At 45.6% G+C, this 17557-nt stretch overlaps 1 protein-coding gene across 6 annotated transcripts in view; it reads right to left on the reverse strand.

Moving 5' to 3' along the window:
• PLEKHM3 (pleckstrin homology domain containing M3) overlaps positions 1–17557 on the reverse strand; it is a 386793-nt gene that overhangs the window by 313566 nt on the left and 55670 nt on the right. For all 6 annotated transcript variants that reach the window (XM_033945256.1, XM_033945254.1, XM_033945259.1 and 3 more), the window contains exon 3: positions 10229–11158. In XM_033945256.1, coding sequence (XP_033801147.1) covers positions 10229–11158 — 930 coding nt within the window. The remainder of the gene's footprint in view (positions 1–10228; positions 11159–17557) is intronic.

Raw genomic sequence — 17557 nt, forward strand, 5'->3', positions numbered from 1 at the left:
CACAGCCATTTGATGGGTATACATAGATTTAAAAATTTAATTGTCTATATATATATATATATATATATTGTCTCTCTATACCCCCATGTCCCCCATATCTTTCTCAATAACAGACTATGGACTTTTCCTCCAGGAACTTTGTCCAAACCTTCCTTCAAACCAGCTACGCTATCCTCTCTTACCACATTTTATGGCAAAGCGTTCCAGAGCTTAACTATTCTCTCAGTGAAAAAAAAATTTCCTCCTATTGGTTTTAAAAAGTATTTCCCTGTAACTTCATCAAGTGTCCCCTAGTCTTTGTACTTTTAATGAGATCCAGGAAGATGAGGAATTTCCCTGGTAGAGCCAAAGCTATGATGGAGCACACAATCTCCATGTGAAAATGCTTGACCCTCAGGTCTCTTTTGACATGCTTGAGATCCAGAACTGGACAGAACATACCACCCTTCTTTGAAACTACAAAATAGATGGAATAATATTCCTGATCTCGTTCAAGAATCGGAATGACCATCCCTAAGCTTCTAGGTTGTGCAGACTGTCCTACATTGCCTGACATGTGTAAAACTTTGAATGGGGAATTCAAGAAAAATCTGCAATTGGAGCGGAAAACTCTGATCTGTAACAGTCTCCCATAATGTCCAGTACCTACTGGTCCAATGTGACCTTGGCCCACTCCTCTAAAAATAGGATAGTGGCTGCCTATCACCCCCCTGGAGAAGAGCAGGTCTGCATCCCATCATTGTGAGTGGCCCAAGACTGAACTAGACCTGATTGGATATGAGGAACTGTACTTGTCAGCCTGAAAGGGCTGTCGTTGCTGGTACCTAGGCTTCTGAAAGGAAGAAGCTTAGCTTGGGAAGTATCTCTTTACATCCTTCATATAGGAACATGTCGAGTCTGCCCTCGAGCCCATCTGGGGCTTATCATTAGGTAACCATTGAGGCTTGGAATCCTGCAATTCCTTAACCAGTGTCTTTAGGTCTTCGCTGAAGAAAACCTTACCTTGTAAAGGCAGCCTGGTAAGGTGCTGCTTTGAAGCCACGTCCATTACCCAGTAGTGGAGCCATAAAAATCTCTAGGCATCTGGGAAAGGGCAGTTGCCCCTGGCTCTGCCTGAGCATCAAAAGCCTGCTGAAAACAAACCCAGGCAAGCCTTGGATACATAAAAGATGCACACCATAGCCTGTAGTATCAAGGACACCACCTCAAAAGACAGTTTGAAAGCGGACACAAACTTTTTATTCTGCACATCCTTGAGGGCAATATTCCCTTCCACAGGCAGAGCAGTCTTCTTGGTTACAGCTGCCACCAAGGAATTTACCTTAGGAAGCAGCAGCTTGTCCAACTCTGCCTATGAGATGGGATACAAGTGAGCTTTGGCCCAGGCCACCTTCAACCAGCATCTGGAGTAGCCCGCCAGACTAAAATAAGCGCTGTATAGCCTCGAGGACCAGGAAAGCCTTGGAGGGTCCCTTAGTGCTAACCATCATAGGATTCGCAGGTTGGAGTAAATGAGCCAGGATTAGAAATGAATGAAAGCAGTTCCTCTCTATGAAACATCTACACCGCTATGGGATCATCGACCTTGGCAGCAGGATGTTCCCATTCTTCTAACCGCAACACGGACAAACAACCAAAGCAACACTTAACTGCTTCCACTGCCATCATTACACAGCTGCTCATAGCATGGGACCCGACGGGATGGAAGAATTTTAAAGCAGTACACCCACCAAAATGGAGGCCTTACTGCCCCCAAGCCAGATCGCTGCCAGTAATGTTCCTAAAATGGCCTTGTAGCCTCCAAAGCAGATCTCCATCCTACAGCAGTAAAATTTACATTACATTGATTTCTTCTATCTCGCCAATACATTTCAGTTCTAGGCAGTTTACAACAAGAACTTAGCTTAAGCATTCCCAGGGAGATTACAAGGTTGATAGCTATAGTATGCGTCAGGATCTAGGAATGGTCGATACGGTTTGGTAAGATCATTTCACAAATTTCTTGAATAGTATGGTTTTCAGTTCATTCCTGAATGTTTTGTAATTGGGCATCGTGGTCAGCAGATTTGAGAGGTGGCGGTCTATTTTCACTGCTCTGGTGGCTAGTAGACTCTCATATATTTTTTTGCTTTGCATGCCTTTGATTGGGGGGTGGGTAAAGCGTGCTCGAGTTCTCCTTGGTCTGGATGTGTTTTTCCAGATTAGGCGGATGTTCAGATAAATTGGTCCATTTCCATTTAGGGCTTTGCATAGGGTGCAATAGAATTTATGTTGTATGCATGTTTGTACTGGGAGCCAGTGTGAGTCTTGGAAAGCTGAGGTAATGTGGTTGTATTTTTTTCAGCGAATATATTAGTCTTAGGGCTGTATTTTGGACTGTTTGTAATTGTTTTAGCATATTGGCGGGGCATGACAGGTAAAGTATGTAGTACAGTACAGTACAGGAATCCTAGTGAAAGGTCACTTGGACACACAAAGTCAGAGGCGTGAAGAAAGTACAAGAGGTTTATTACAGCATGCCGGACTCTAGTGCAGTGAACAGCCTGCTTACTAGAGTGTTAGAATCAGGAAATGCACGGACTTTTATGCCCTTTTCACTAAACATATGCAAACTAATACATGCAAAAACTACAACTTCTCATTTGTTACTTCTATAACTTTTCTACAATTATTATTGGTCCTAAGCCAGCACTTATGATAGGTTCAGGGCTACAACTTATAGTCCTATAGGAAACTAGCTCATTTCTCTGCTTATCTAAATCATACAGTTCTAAATGTTTCATGTACAGGAGGGTAGGGTACATCATGGCATCAAACTCTTATCTATTTAGCTTACAATGTGGTAAGGTAGGGACATACATTTTAGGCAGATGAGGTAAGTAGATTGTACACTGTTTTCAGCTTTGTAGGCCAGAGCAATATTTTAAACAACAGTTAACCATTTCATGACCCTACACTAGGATTAGCGCTTGCACTATGAGTTTGAATTGTTCGTTGTTGAAGTATTTTTGGACTTGTTTTAAGTTGCACATGATTGCAAATGCCTTCTGAACTGTTTTGCTGATTTGAAGTTGCATAGTGCAGCCTTTGTCTATCATTATTCCCAGCAGTTTTAAGTTGGGCTGTAAGTGATATATGATGGAGTTTATTTCTAGGTTTGTTATGGTTGGGGTTTTGTTTCTTTCTAGAAGTAAGAACTTGGTTTTGTCTTGTTTTGGTTTTAATTTGTGGTCTCTCATCCATTTTGACACTTTCTAGTGCAATGTGTAGTTTGTTTGTTGTGTTGGGGGTGGTTTGGTCAAAAGGCAGGAGGACGGTGATATCGTCTGCATAGCTGTACGACGTTATACCTTGTTTGTCTAAGCATGTGTCCAGTGTGGCTATGTAAAGGTTGAAGAGTGTTGGTGATAGTGGGGAGCCTTGGGGGACTCCGCAAGGGTTGTTCCAGGATTCTGATTGTTCATTGTTTGCTTTTACTCTGTATCTTCATGAGCGGAGGAATCCTTCAAACCAACTGTAGACTTTGCATGAAACTCAATCTGGTTTTAGGCATCTGTTTAGCACTGTCTTAGTGCTAAACAGACAATGTGCGCTACTTGTTTAGTAAGGGTCTCAACGCATAATCATGCAATTTGACATGAGCTCTGCCTTCAACTTGGTGAACCATGGGAAACTATTACAATGTTTAGACGCAATTGGACTCAGAGGAGAGGTATTAAATTGGTTTCGAGGTTTCCTTATATCACGCACCTACCAAGTCCGTTTTAATTACGATCTCTCTGATACATGGAGCAATCCATCTGGCTTGCCACAGGGATCACCATTATCTCCACTGCTCTTCAATGTTTACATGGCCTCATTGGGAGCGCAATTGTCCCAACTGGGGATAAAACTATTTAGCTACACTGATGACTTCACGATAATTATCCCATTCACTACCTCTGTCTCAGAAGTCACCCCCAAAGCAACAGAAGTACTAAATCGGATGGAGCAATGGATGACCGAATTCAGACTAAAGCTAAATTCAGAGAAAACAAAATTTTTTATAGCATTGCCACACCTACTTGACACCAAAGCATCATTGTGCTTAGTTATCCCATTGTACCTTAGTTATCCCATTCAACCCACTATGAAGATATTGGGAGTAACACTGGACTACAGCCTGACCATGAAAGACCAGGTAGACTCCCTGATTAGAAAGATCTTTCTCACTCTCTGGAAGCTTTGGTACATCAGAGCTTAATTCGATGTCTCATCATTTAGAATTCTGGTACAATCCCTCATACTGAGTCAACTCGATTATTGTAACATCGCCTACTTGGCACTCTCCCAGAAGAACATGCGGCGATTGCAACTGATACAAAATGCAGCGGTTAGGTTACTTTGTGGACTGAAGAAGTTTGATCATGTGACACCTTCCTACCGACTTCTGCACTGGCTGCCGATGGAGGCACGTGTGAAATTCAAGTTTGGCTGTTTTTGCTTCAAGGTACTTTACAGCTTAGCCCCTAAATATATAACAGACCTTTTCTCCTTCACAACCAACAGATTCAGGAGAACTTCACATCCAAACTTTGTTTCTCCACCGGTTAGAGGTTGTAAATTTAAAAGTCATCACCAACATCTTCTCTCACATTAGGCAGTATTATGGGGTAAAGACCTGGAACAGGTGCTCGTGCCTACTACTTATAGGGAATTCAGGAAACGCCTAAAAACACATCTGTTCCTGAAGTACTTAGGTAACTGATCTATACAATCTTAATCCTTAACAAATGATCTTTAGAACTGTTAGTCACTAACTCTAAACTTTGTTTATTCCACTCGAACTGTAATACCTTATAATCATTGTAAACCGCATAGAACTTCATGGTCCTGCGGTATATAAACTGTTATTATTATTATTCCTATTGCCTCCAGTGTTTGTAGTAGGATGTCGTGATCTACTAGGTCGAATGCTGCTGTGAGATCAAGTTGTATGAGTAGCAGTTTTTTGTCTAGCTTAAGTGTTATTTGGCTGTGTCTAGGAGAGAGACTAGTAGTGTTTCTGTACTGTAGCTGCCTCTGAAGCCTGATTGTGAGGGGTGAAGAATGTTGTGGGTTTCTAAGTATTCAGTAAGAAGTTTTGCTATGAGGCCTTCCATTAGTTTGACGTATTGTGGTATTAAGGCTAAAGGTCTGTAATTGGATGGCTGATCTGTTGCTCCCTTTGGGTCTTTCAGAATAGAGGTTATGATGATTTCAGCGACTTCTTGTGGAAATTGACCCTCTGTGAGCATGTAACTAATCCACTGCATGAGGTGGGTGCGGAATCTAGTGCTAGCGGCTTTTAACAGGTATGGGGGACAGTGGTTGAGATCGCAGGCTGCATGACTGTATTTTTTGTAGAAGGCCTCGTTTTCTTTAGATGGTATCGAGATTACGTCGAGGTGGTTTGCATACAGCTCAGAAGAATATAAAGCTTTATAAAAAAACAGAAATTGGTTTAAGACATTCACAATGTGGGTATGAATTTTACCTTTTTCATCCTTAATGGCCACAATCTTTACTCTTTTCTTTTTAGCTTTAAGATAATTAGCCAATACTCTTCCCGATTTATTCGAGTTTCAATAATACACAGATTATCATGGCCATTCAGGACTTTACTGGGACACGTTATGAGGGGGAACAGCAGATTGCAGAACAGTTTGTCATTATAGTACTTTGTATGGAGGCAGACCTTTAGATAGGGATGCCCAGGATGGTTTTTTCCAGGGGTTGCCCTGTTTAGCAGAAGATCAGGCCGCCTCTTTAAGTACCCCAATTACTGGGCAAGAGATGCTGCTCACTTACCTTGGCCAAGGCTCCGGGTCCCAACGGCTTGGGTCCAGAATATTATAGGATCCTCCAGGATTTGGTGGTGGCGCCACTTAGTGAGATGTGCAATGCTGTGGCTGCTGAGGGTGGTGCCTTTCCGGATAACCTAGCCCATGTTGTTTTGATCCCTAAGCCAAGCAAAGACCCGGATTTGGTTGGCTCTTTCCAGCCTATTTCCCTATTAGATCAGGACATTAAGTTGTAGGCTATGACCATGGCTCGTTGCCTGAATTGCTTTCTTCCGTATCTTATACACCCTGATCAGGTGGGATTCATGCCAGGGAGCTATGCCTCTATGAACCTGATGAAAGTCCTGGGCGCTATCCACGTTCATTCTGAACGGGGAGGTCAGTCTGCGGTTGTAGGGCTGGACATGGAGAAAGCTTTCGATAGTATCTCCTGAGAATACCTCTTTTGGGTTTTAGACCGTAGTGGCTTTCGAGGTCATTTTATGATTTGGGCGACTGCTCTTTACACTGCACCCAGAGCTCGGCTCTTGATTAACGGAGGTCTTATGAATGCCTTTGGGTTGCAGCGGGGCTCAAGGCATGGGTGTCCTCTTTCTCCTCTCTTCTTTCTACTGGCCATCGAGCCCCTAGCCATTAAAATCCGGCAGGCGGTGGATGTTCGGGGGATTCGGGTGGGGGGCCTCAACTGCAAAATTAGCTTGTTGCTGATGACATAATGCTTTATCTAGATCAAGTCTCTGTACACCTGCCTAAGGCCTTGGAGGTGATCCGAGCTTTTGGGGCTTTATCTGATCTGCAAGTTAACTGTGGAAAGTCTGTGCTCCTGTTGCTTTCTGGTGGCCCTCCGAAGCCCTGACATGCTCTGTTGCCCATTCCCCCTTCCACCAAGCCTGTATGTTACTTAGGCATTTATTTAAGTACAAGTACGCCCTCCCTCTATGCCGCTAATGTTCAACATTCTCTCAAGGCTATTGAAAAACTGTGTTAAGCCTGGAAGGAGCTTCCGTTAGGGTTTCTGGGTCATGTGGCCCTCGAGAAAATGAATTTAGTTCCTAAACTGCTGTATCCTTTTCAGACCATGCCCCTTTGGCTCTACTGTCAGGATGAGCTCCACTTTACATTGATTATCTCTCGATTTATCTGGCAGTCACGGGCCCCTAGGATTGGAGTGCTTAAACTCTATTTAGATAAGTGTTTGGGTGGCTTTAACGTTCTGAATGTACAATGTAGCATGCGTTGGATTCATGAAGGCTATACAGAGCATGTTCGGTATTTTCCCTCAGGCTGGGCAGAGGGTTGGTGCTATCCATTTAAAATTTATCAATCTTCTTCATTCCCAGTCTGATCCCCATCGCCAATATCATACTTGTTCCCAATTCCTACTGCCCATGCGGAGGGTCTGGCAGTGGTGGAGACGTCAGCACTGCGGTGTCCACTTTCCTGAAGTTGGAGGGGAACCCAATGTTTGCCGGCTGAGCGTCTGGGGGCTGTGAGGCTATGGAGCATGTGCTGGAGCCTCATTCCACTGTCTTCCTATCCTTCCAACAGCTCCATCATTATCTCTTTTCATATTTCCGACTCCGCCACTAATGGGCGGTAGAGAGTCGAGGGCATGTGGGGGCATGGACTAAGGGTAAGCTGGATATCATTTTCTCCGCTACGCCACCTCAGCTTAATACTCTGTCCTACTGGTATAGACTGTTGAAATCTATTCCTTTATTGGTCCTTGGAGCACTGCGGGCGCATTGGGAGACAGACTTCGGGCAGCACATCTCTGAGCCCAGTTCTTGGATTGTTTTAAGACATTATATGCCTATACTAAATCTGGTGACCTCCAAGAGCTTCAATATAAAGTCCTCCACCGAGCCTATATTACCCGACATAAAGGGGAGCGTATTGGGCTTTGGGAGGGTGACCTCTCTGTTAAGCGTCAATGTTCGGCTGGTACTTACATTCCTTCCTTCCTTGAATGCTCCAAATTGTCCAATTGGGGGAAGGTGCTTCCCTCCTTGAGAGGATGGTCAAGTGGGATTACAGAACTCTCTTACTGGGATTTCAGGGCCCCCTTCGGGCAAAAGGTTTCACTGTCCTCCAATGCTGATTCAAATATAATACCCTTCTCATATTGGGACCTATTGGGTCTCTGAGGATGCGCTCCCGGAGGCTCACTGGAAGAGTAGACTTTGGGAACTACCCCTTTTTGAGATTAGAGGTTCTACCCTGTCTAGCCACCTGGCTCAGCAACATTATGTTTCCCTGTGGGAGCACTTGCGTGATCTAGTGTCTATTTGGTGGCTCTTGGTATGTCCTTATTGATTGTCTGCTCATACTGTACTACCTGTATGTTCACTTTTCTTTTGGGTACCTCAGACTACGACGGGAACTCCCCACAGCCATTTCCTAATGGCGATCTACACGGGGCAGGAGTGTAGGAAGATCGCTCCTGCTCCGAAAGCCCGCTAGACCACTAGGTAAGGCCAGGACGCCGGGGGAAAGCTAAACTGTGGGTTTTTTCTTTTTTTCCCCCTCCCCAAAAAATCGCAAATATGTGAAATCGCGATTGCCGAAACCGTGAATGGGGAGGGGGAAGTGTAGTTTAGTTTAGTCCAGCAGGAAAGAGTGGGCATCTCTCCTGCAGCGGGAGGGGGGCTGTCGGGTCAGTTGTAGGCTTTGCCCCATAGTCTGGTCCGAGAATATCACCTTCTGAGCACTGATTTACATAGCTGAGTTAAGTACGTTGAAAATTCTGCCAGTCCTATTTATTTTTCATGTAATGTTTCACATTTAGGATTGAGCCACTTGGTATACCAAGTTTCCTTCCCTATTTTTGGTGGGCAATATGCACAAGATGCATTTAGATGCAATGCCTCCATTGTACATATACATTTCAGCCCTGATTCTATAAACGGTGTCCCGATTGTAGGCAGTCGTAGGCGTCCTACTGCTGTCTAACCAGCCAATCGGGATGCACATTTTTTAAAAAAAGCTCCCGAGGCAGGCCGCCTACATTTGAGGCACACAAGCCTTCCTAAGGCTAGGTGTGGGCATGGTCTGCCCCAGAAGTAGCCTTAGGCGAACCTAGGCCAGAGGGACACGCATGCAATGTAGGGCAGCAATATGCTGGCTTATATTGTAAGTAGACGCGGCCGCTACACTTATTGTGGCAACGGATCTCCTGCTGTGATAAGTTTAGTGGCCGCAGCTGTGGCTGACTGCCCCCCCTAAAGATCGCTGGCAGGAGGGTGCCCAATCCTTCTTGCCAGAAACTTCCCACCAACCCCCCTGAATATCACCGGCAGGAGGGTGCCCAATCCCACCTACCGGAACACCCCCCCTAAAGATTGCCGGCAGGAGAGTGCTCAATCCCTGGAACACTGCCCACAAAGATAGCTGGCAGGAGGGTGCCCAATTCCTCCTGCCGGAAATCCCCCACCCCCACCGTAAATAACCTGACGAACACACACACACATACTCCTGTGGATCCGCCCTTCTAACCTTTAATGATGGCCGGCTGGGTCTTGCCACCGGCTGGCTGGCAGGCCCATCTCCGTCGAAATAAGGCGGGCCTGTCCCTTCCTGGTGCATGTAAAATTGAAACAGCACCACTCAGCAGCCAATGAAGCAGAAAAAAAATTTAGTCAGCATATATATTTAAACTTCCAAAAATGATGCAAATCCCTTTCTAAATCACTCCCAGTTCAAATACAGTAATTTAATTTACATTCATAAGAAAGATCTGGAAATTTGATATCATTCATTTTCCTTCTCATTCTATAACTTGGCTCCTTCTAAGAGGCACCAAAGGGCATTTGTTGCTTCCAGAATGCTAGCACCAATAATTGACAGTTGTGCACATAAAAGTACTGCAGGCTATTCCATAAAGTACAAGCCAATGTCACTCAATACAACTGTGAAGAAGTTATACATTTGAACAGAGCATGGGCATTTACCAAGTGATACACTCAACTTACAGAATACTATTAGATATGCATGTTGCATTGTGCAGTGTTTCTCAACTCGGTCCTGAAGTACCCCCTTGCCAGTCAGGTTTTCAAGACATCCACAATTAATATGCATAAACATGATTTGTATACACTGCCTGCATTATATGCAAATTTCTTTCATTCATATTCACTGAAAACCTGACTGGCATGGGGGTACTCCAGGACCAAGTTGAGAAACACTGGCATAGTGTACTCAGATGTGCCAACTTACACAAGCAACTGACCTATTGTAAGTACATGTGCCTAAATTTTGGCATGCTAATGCAGCTAGTATTTTATAATGGCTTAGGCTCACTGAAGTATCATTATAGAATTGGCACTAAGAGCACCTTAAATCAAGGTGCTAAGTTACACAATTGCTCCTTTGGTGTCTAAAAGACCAACTAGAACTTTGATTCATACCTGCACACTTAAAGCTTTGAGCAGTGAGTCCTTTTTCCAAGGCCAGCGTGGTTAGAATACCTAGAAAGCTGGTGGTTACCGACTGCCGCTTGTTCTTGCAAAGGTCTTTACTACCAGACTGCTCTGTAGGTTTGGTTCTGAGGGGAACCTGCAGATTCTGATCCAGACTTCTAGCTCTGTTTGCAGTGGATATCAAGGCATCCATCCATTCCTGGGATCTTAGTCGGGTCTCCGCCCTGAGGCGGAGCACATCCTGAGGAAAAATTACCTGAAAGCAGGAGTCATAGCCATCCAGCATGTCAGGCTGAACAACCAAGCACACATCAATGTTGTAACTCAGCAGCGGATCTTCATCCAAATGACTAGGCTGGTAGGCCTGAAGCTGGGATCCAGTAAGTACAAAAGTAAAGGCCTTCCAGGTGTTTTGAAATGTTAACCTGTACAGTATTCCAGATTTCAAAACTTTATTTTGGGACTCTCTTGATATCTCAACCATGGTTTCTTGCTTAAGAAGCTCACTTGACTTATTTAGTAAACTATGGGCTTGATTACATTTCTGGGTACTCTCTACTTCCTCATGCTCATTGCTTACGTAAGATGGAATTAAAGTCAGAGAACGCATCCCTACCCAAAGTTTCTGACCCCAGTCTAGAGCCTCCCAGGGTGAATCTGCTCTCAGCTGTAAATGGGTGTCATCCGATAAAACAGCATCCATCAACTTAGTTTCATAGTTCCCTGTGACGGTGATGCTTTGGAAACAAGCAAGAGGATAAACTGTGAGGAGATTCTGGTTGCCACTGATGTCTAAACTATACAGATGCAGTTTATACAGAGAGAGCTCTGCATAACAATTTTGCCAATAGCTGTCATAGTCTTTCCTGATTTCCAGGTACCCTTTCTTCAGAATATTTGCAAATGGCGATATGAATTCTGTAAGAAATTCAGAGAAAAAAAAATCAAATTTTATTTTTATTCCACGTTCTTCTATGAAATAGTCCTAATAGACTGCAATCCCATCAAAAATGTTTAGGGAACTAAATGACCTGTGAAGAAGCCTTTTCTGCACATGGGAACCAACTTTTCAAAATAATTAGGGGTGACAAACATAATATAAATTACCCCTCTCTGGACACCATAAATGCTCAATATTGGGGGTGCTCAGCACCAACAGAGTTGGTGCCTATGTCTGCACTTGCAATCTACATTACCTCCAAGATTCTACATAGCAGGGGTGCCCAAAAGGTCGATCGCAAAGACAACGCGATTCGATCGTGGAGTCCATCCCGGGCTCCATGATAGACTCATATTGCCTTTGTGTTCTCACTGCTTCCCAACACCGTAAACAGGACTGCAAAAGTGTCTGGCCCACTAGCAATCCCCCCCCCCCCCCCCACCGACTGGCCCGGAATTTATTCTCCGACTTCAGAACTGATATCGAGGGGAAGGCTGGTGGGCCCGGCACTTCTGTTGTCCTGTTTACGGCGTCAGGAAGCAGGGAGAGCTCAGAACTCGGCGGCGGTGGCTTGGAGGCCTGTTCCCCAATGGCGGTGGCTTGTGGGGGGGAGGCAGGGAGACAGAAAGACAAAGAAAGAAAGAAAGAAAAGGGGGACATGGAGAGAGAAAGAAAGGGGGGCAGGGAGACAGAAAGAAAGAGGAGGGGGGGCAGGGAGCAAGGAAAAAAAAGTTGGGGGAGGGAATGAAGTCTGGAGGACAGGAAACATACAGGAGTCTGAAAGAAGGGAAGAAATATTAGATGTACAGTCAGAAGAAGAAAGTGCAACCAGAAACTCATGAAATCACCAGACAACAAAAGTAGGAATAATGATTTTATTTTCAATTTAGTGATCAAAATGTGTCCATTTTGCACTATGGCCCCCTTTTACTAAAATGCAATAGCGAGTTTTAGCATAGGGAGCCTATGAGCGTCGAGAGCAGCGCAGGGCATTCAGCGCAGCTCCCTGCGCTAAAAACCGCTATCGCGGTTTAGTAAAAAGGGAGGAGGTATATTTGTCTATTTTTGTATAGTTGTTACTGAGGTGACATTGCATAAAGTCATCTGCCTCGACTTCTTTGAAAATCCCCCAGAATATAAATGATAATTAACATTTTCTCTACGTACAGTGTGCTTTGTGGGTTTTTTTTTTTTTTTTTAATTTTATTGATGATAGATCATTTTGACTTGGTCATTTTAAAAGTAGCTCACAAGCCCAAAAAGTGTGGGTACCCCTGCTATAAACATTGCCCAAATTTGGGCACAGATCCTAGATCCATACACAAATTAGTTATTGAGCCATTAACAACTGGTGTTAATTGGCATCTCATTTGGATTTATGCATAGATCAAGTTTCAAATTTTATTAAAATTTGATGTGCACGCAATATCAAACATTTCAATGCGTATTACAAATTAAAAAGGGGACAAACGATAAGACAATTTGTTACAAAATAAATAAATACATTTAAAAATATATATATATATAATCTATAATAATAAAACGCTAAGTGCGCATGCGCACTCGCACTGCGTGTTCTCTGATCCCTGTTCTGTCGGGATGTGCCAAGGTAAGAGTGCACATGCGCGCTCCGCGAGGGGAGGAGGGAGAGGGCTGGGGCTGTCCCGCTGGCAGCATGGCCCCCATACACCTGCGCACGCTCACTGCCGAGCTCCGGAGCAAAGAAGCAGCGGTCCAGCCCAGCCCGCTGAGAAGGAGAGCAGCGCTGGCACCGGGGAGGGAGGGGGGACACACACGAGGGCTCTGCCGCCAGCTCAGCTCGGCTGCTCCGTCTCTGCCGGGGCTAACAGCAGCAGCCCCCGAAGCTCCTCACCAGCCTGTCCCGCCCCCTCGAGAAGGGCTGAAAAGCTGGCCTCGCGCGCTCTGGAATCAACTGCCGCTAGTTCATGGCCGCATGTGGCGTACGCCATTACCCGGCCACCCTGGATCGCCATCTTGGCGGTGGCGGCGGCAGCACGGATGGAGGAGCGAGCGAGGCTGGGGAGGGAGGGGGAACAGCGAACGGAAGATTAAAATCTGCCCCTTCGCCTCTGAAGTTGATCTACAGCTGGGGAGGGGGAGGGGAAACGAATGATCGGGGACCTGGCTGTTCGGTCCGTGCAGCCGCCGTCAGGCGTGGGAAAGGAGCTGCCGACAGTAAGCCCGAATAGAGGCTTCAAATCCGTGGGGAGGGAGGGGGAGCGGCCAATGGAAGGTTCAAATCCACCCCTTCGTCTCTGAAGTTGATTTCCATCCGTTCCCTTCAGATGTTACTGCATGCATTTGTACGTTCCCATATTGATTATTGCAATAACATTCACTCAGGCCTTACTCAATGTGAATTACGATGTCTCCAAACTCCACAAAACCATATGACTATTGTACCCCTCTTCCGCTGTCCTTACTTTGGTTACCTCTCCCTCACCGGTTCCAATTTAAAATTTTATGTCCCCTCTCTAACTTGATTCTTCCTTATGCTCTTTAGATGCCAATTGATTATCCCTCCCCCCCCCACCCTTCCAAAGCCTCCAATGAAGCAGACAGGCATTCCACTTTCTTTTTCACCATGCCTAAGCTTTGGAATGCTTTGCCCCAGTCAGTTATCAGCCCTCCCCAGTTTCAAGAAGGCCTTAAAAATACATTTATGTGAGCAGGCCTTTAATTAACTCCTGTGGGGATGATCTGCAGGTTCTACACAGCGAGCACGTTATACTTTAATCCTCTTGAATGTGTGTAAGTTACAACAAATGGAGCTCTTTTCTAACTTTCTGATTTTAGTAGGTAAACCGCTTTAACCAAAGGAATTGTGGTATATTAAGTAACAAATAAATTTATAGATGGAATGGCTCCTTATAGAATTCTCTCTTCGTATTATTCCCCTATGAAGTGTGGCAATGCATATCAGTGAAGTAAATCCTGATACTAAGACTTCTGGGGACAGGGAAATATCTTCTGCCACCGAAGAAAGACAAGACAGGCAGAGAGACAGAAAGAAAGAAAGGGGGCAAGGAGAGAGAAAGAAAGACAGACAGTGGACAGGGAGAGAGACAGAAAGAAAAACAGACAGACAGGGGGAAGGGAGAGCGACAGAAAGAAAGACAGACGGGGCCAGGGAAAGAGACAAAGAAAGAAAGACAGACAGGGGGAAGGGAAAGAGACAGAAAGAAAGACAGACAGGGGGAAGGGAAAGAGACAGAAAGAAAGACAGACAGGGGGAAGGGAAAGAGACAGAAAGAAAGACAGACAGGGGGAGAGAGACAAAGAAAGAAAGACAGACAGGGGGAGAGAGACAAAGAAAGAAAGTCAGACAGGGGGAAGGGAGAGCGACAGAAAGAAAGACAGACAGGGGACCAGGGAAAGAGACAGAAAGAAAGACAGACAGAAAGAAAGAAAGGGGGCAGGGAGAGAGACAGAAAGAAAAAAAGAAATAAAGAAATGCCTAAGTCTACACATCTATTCTAGCACCTTGGGAGGCCTACTGCTGGACAGGGGAAGCAGGAAGAGGTGCCGATGGAAGGGGTGGGAAGAAGGAAGGGAGGCCTACTGCTGGACAGGGGGAGCAGGAAGAGGTTCTGATGGACAGGGGGGAGGTAAAACAGGGAGAAGGGCTGCTGCTGGATAAGGGGAGCAGTGAAGGGGTGGTGGTGGACACAGGGGAGGTAAAAGCAAGGGAGAATGGACAGGGGGAGCACGCAAGGGGTGGTGGTGGACAGCCAAACGAAAGAAAGACAGAAATACAGAAAGCGGCTAAGGAAACAGAGAAAGAAAGAAATAAAGACAGATACACACCCATATATTCTAGCACCCATTAATGTAACGGGCTATAAAGCTAGTATAATATAATATAATATAATATCATCATACAAACTTATACCTATACAAAAGGAAAGGGGGATGAACTACAATCATTGAAGAAAAGGAAGAGACATCTATGGGTAACACATCGGGGGGGATGACAAATGAAGGGAAAGAATTAAAGAAAATAAAAAGAAGGAAACATAAGGGAATAGCATTTGAGTCCTGAGAATAAGGGTTGATTGAAACTGTGGATGGCTCTAAGCGAGTTATCATATCTATGTCTCAAATGCATCTTTATACAAGAAACTTTTCAAAAGACTTTTGAATTTTTCCAATGCGGGTTCAGCTCGCAAATAATTTGGTAGATTATTCCAGAGCTGAGGAACTACAACCGAAAAAAATAGTAGATCTTCTTGTACCTATTACTTTGCCATATTCTATAAAATGCACACCTAAATATTATAGCACTCAACTCAAAATGGGATGCTGTCAAGGGAGAGGCATGGATGGCTCAAGGCATAGGCAGCGGAACACTTTTTTGTTGGGAGGGGCAAAAGCTCCACTCTAGACCCCGCCCCAGACTCACACAAGTTCAGCCCCAGACCCCATTCCCCCATAATAATAGTATTAATTATAAATGCCATGTCGACCACCGAAGCTCCCCCTTAAAGGGGGAGGGGCCAATGGCGCTCAGACGTTCTTGAGAAGGAACAAGCCACCAGTAAAGGAGAGGAGACCACAGCAGGCACAGAGAACACACAACCAGGCAGACACAGCAGGTGCAGAGGACACACAGCCAGGCAGACACAGAGGACACACAGCCAGGCAGACACAGCAGGTGCAGAGGACACACAGCCAGGCAGACACAGAGGACACAGCAGGCGCAGAGGACACACATCCAGGCAGACACAGAGGACACAGCAGGCACAGAGGACTCACAACCAGGCAGACACAGAGGACACAGCAGACACAGAGGACACACAGCCAGGTAGACACAGAGAACACAGCAGGTGCAGAGGACACACAACCAGGCAGACACAGAGGATACAGCAGGCACAGAAGACAGCCACAACAGACCGGCAAGCGGGCAGCAATGGAAGCAGCAGACAGAAGCAGGATGTTGAGCTACCCAGTTTTCTGTACCGTCTGCCATATGTATGACTACCTCCCCTCTGGGAAGCAGTCTTACGTATGCGCTTGATGCGGAGAACTGGAGAGCCTCAAGAAACATGTCAGACTCCTGGAGGGCAGAATACTGGAAATGGAGGCACTTCAAGCAGTGGAGGAGGAAGACAGAGATGCAAAGAACATCAAGACAGAGGAAGCAGAGAACATCAAGACAGGACACCATCGAGGAAGAAGTCTGAGAGCTGGAGAAGTTCATAGAGGAGGCCTACAGGGAGGCCGTGAAAAATCACCAGCAACAGTGGAACTGCCGAGATACACCTACAGAGAGTGTGGACCACCTGACGGACAACCACCAGAAAGAAATGGGTGACACAGCAGCGAGATCTGGAAACAGCGGATGGAACCCACAAGAAGACGAGTCCAGTGCAAGCCAACGCCAGGATGAGAGAAAATGGATGGGAATGAAGGACATGGACCTACGGCTGGAGAGATGGACATACACCAGGGACATGGACCTGCGGCTGGAGAATCAAGAGAAGATAGAGAGGACAGCAATCATAGTGGGGAACTCCATCATCAGAGAAGTCGGCAGCCACATAGTGGAAGGAAGACTGGATCGGCTGATGACCTGCCTACCAGGAGTCAAGGTAGAAGACATAGTGAGGCTCATCAACAGTGTGGAAGAAGAAGATACGGCGGTGGTGATCCATGTGGGGACGAACAACATAAGCAATAGGAACTACAACAGGGAAGTACTGAAGGACCAGTTTTGAATGTAAGGAAGGAAGCTGAAGACCAGGGCCGAGAAGAAGCAGATGGAGCTGCAAGCAGTCAACACATGGATGCAGCGCTGGTGTGATGAAGAAGGATTCCACTTCGTGCACAATTGGACAACGTTCTGGGGGAAGGGTAAGCTATTCAGGAAAGACGGACTCCACCTCAGCAAAGACGGAATGAGGCTACTTGCAAGCAACATCAAGAGAGAAGTTGAGAAGTTTTTAAACTAGGAAGAAGGGGAAAGCTGACAGTCAACCGAGAGAGAGAATCGATGGTTCGGGAACCGGTATACCCGGAGGATACCATGCAGGACGATAGAGGGGAAGATTCACCGAATCACAGGCAAGACAGATCGAAAGGGCCACAAGAGGGAAGGAAATGCAAGAAAGTAACAGGCCGCAAACTCAAGTATATGTACACAAACGCAAGGAGCCTAAGGAATAAGATGGGTGAATTAGAAACTATGGCACAAAAAGATAACGTGAACATCATCGGCATCACGGAAACATGGTGGACTGAGGAAAACGTCTGGGACACTATGCTACCGGGATACAAACTATACCGCAGAGACAGAGTGGCTCAAAAAGGTGAGGGCATTGCTATATACAACAAAGAGGGAATTGAATCTACTGGAG

Source organism: Geotrypetes seraphini, chromosome 5, assembly GCF_902459505.1.
Source record: "Geotrypetes seraphini chromosome 5, aGeoSer1.1, whole genome shotgun sequence".
NCBI classification, from domain to species: domain Eukaryota; kingdom Metazoa; phylum Chordata; class Amphibia; order Gymnophiona; family Dermophiidae; genus Geotrypetes; species Geotrypetes seraphini.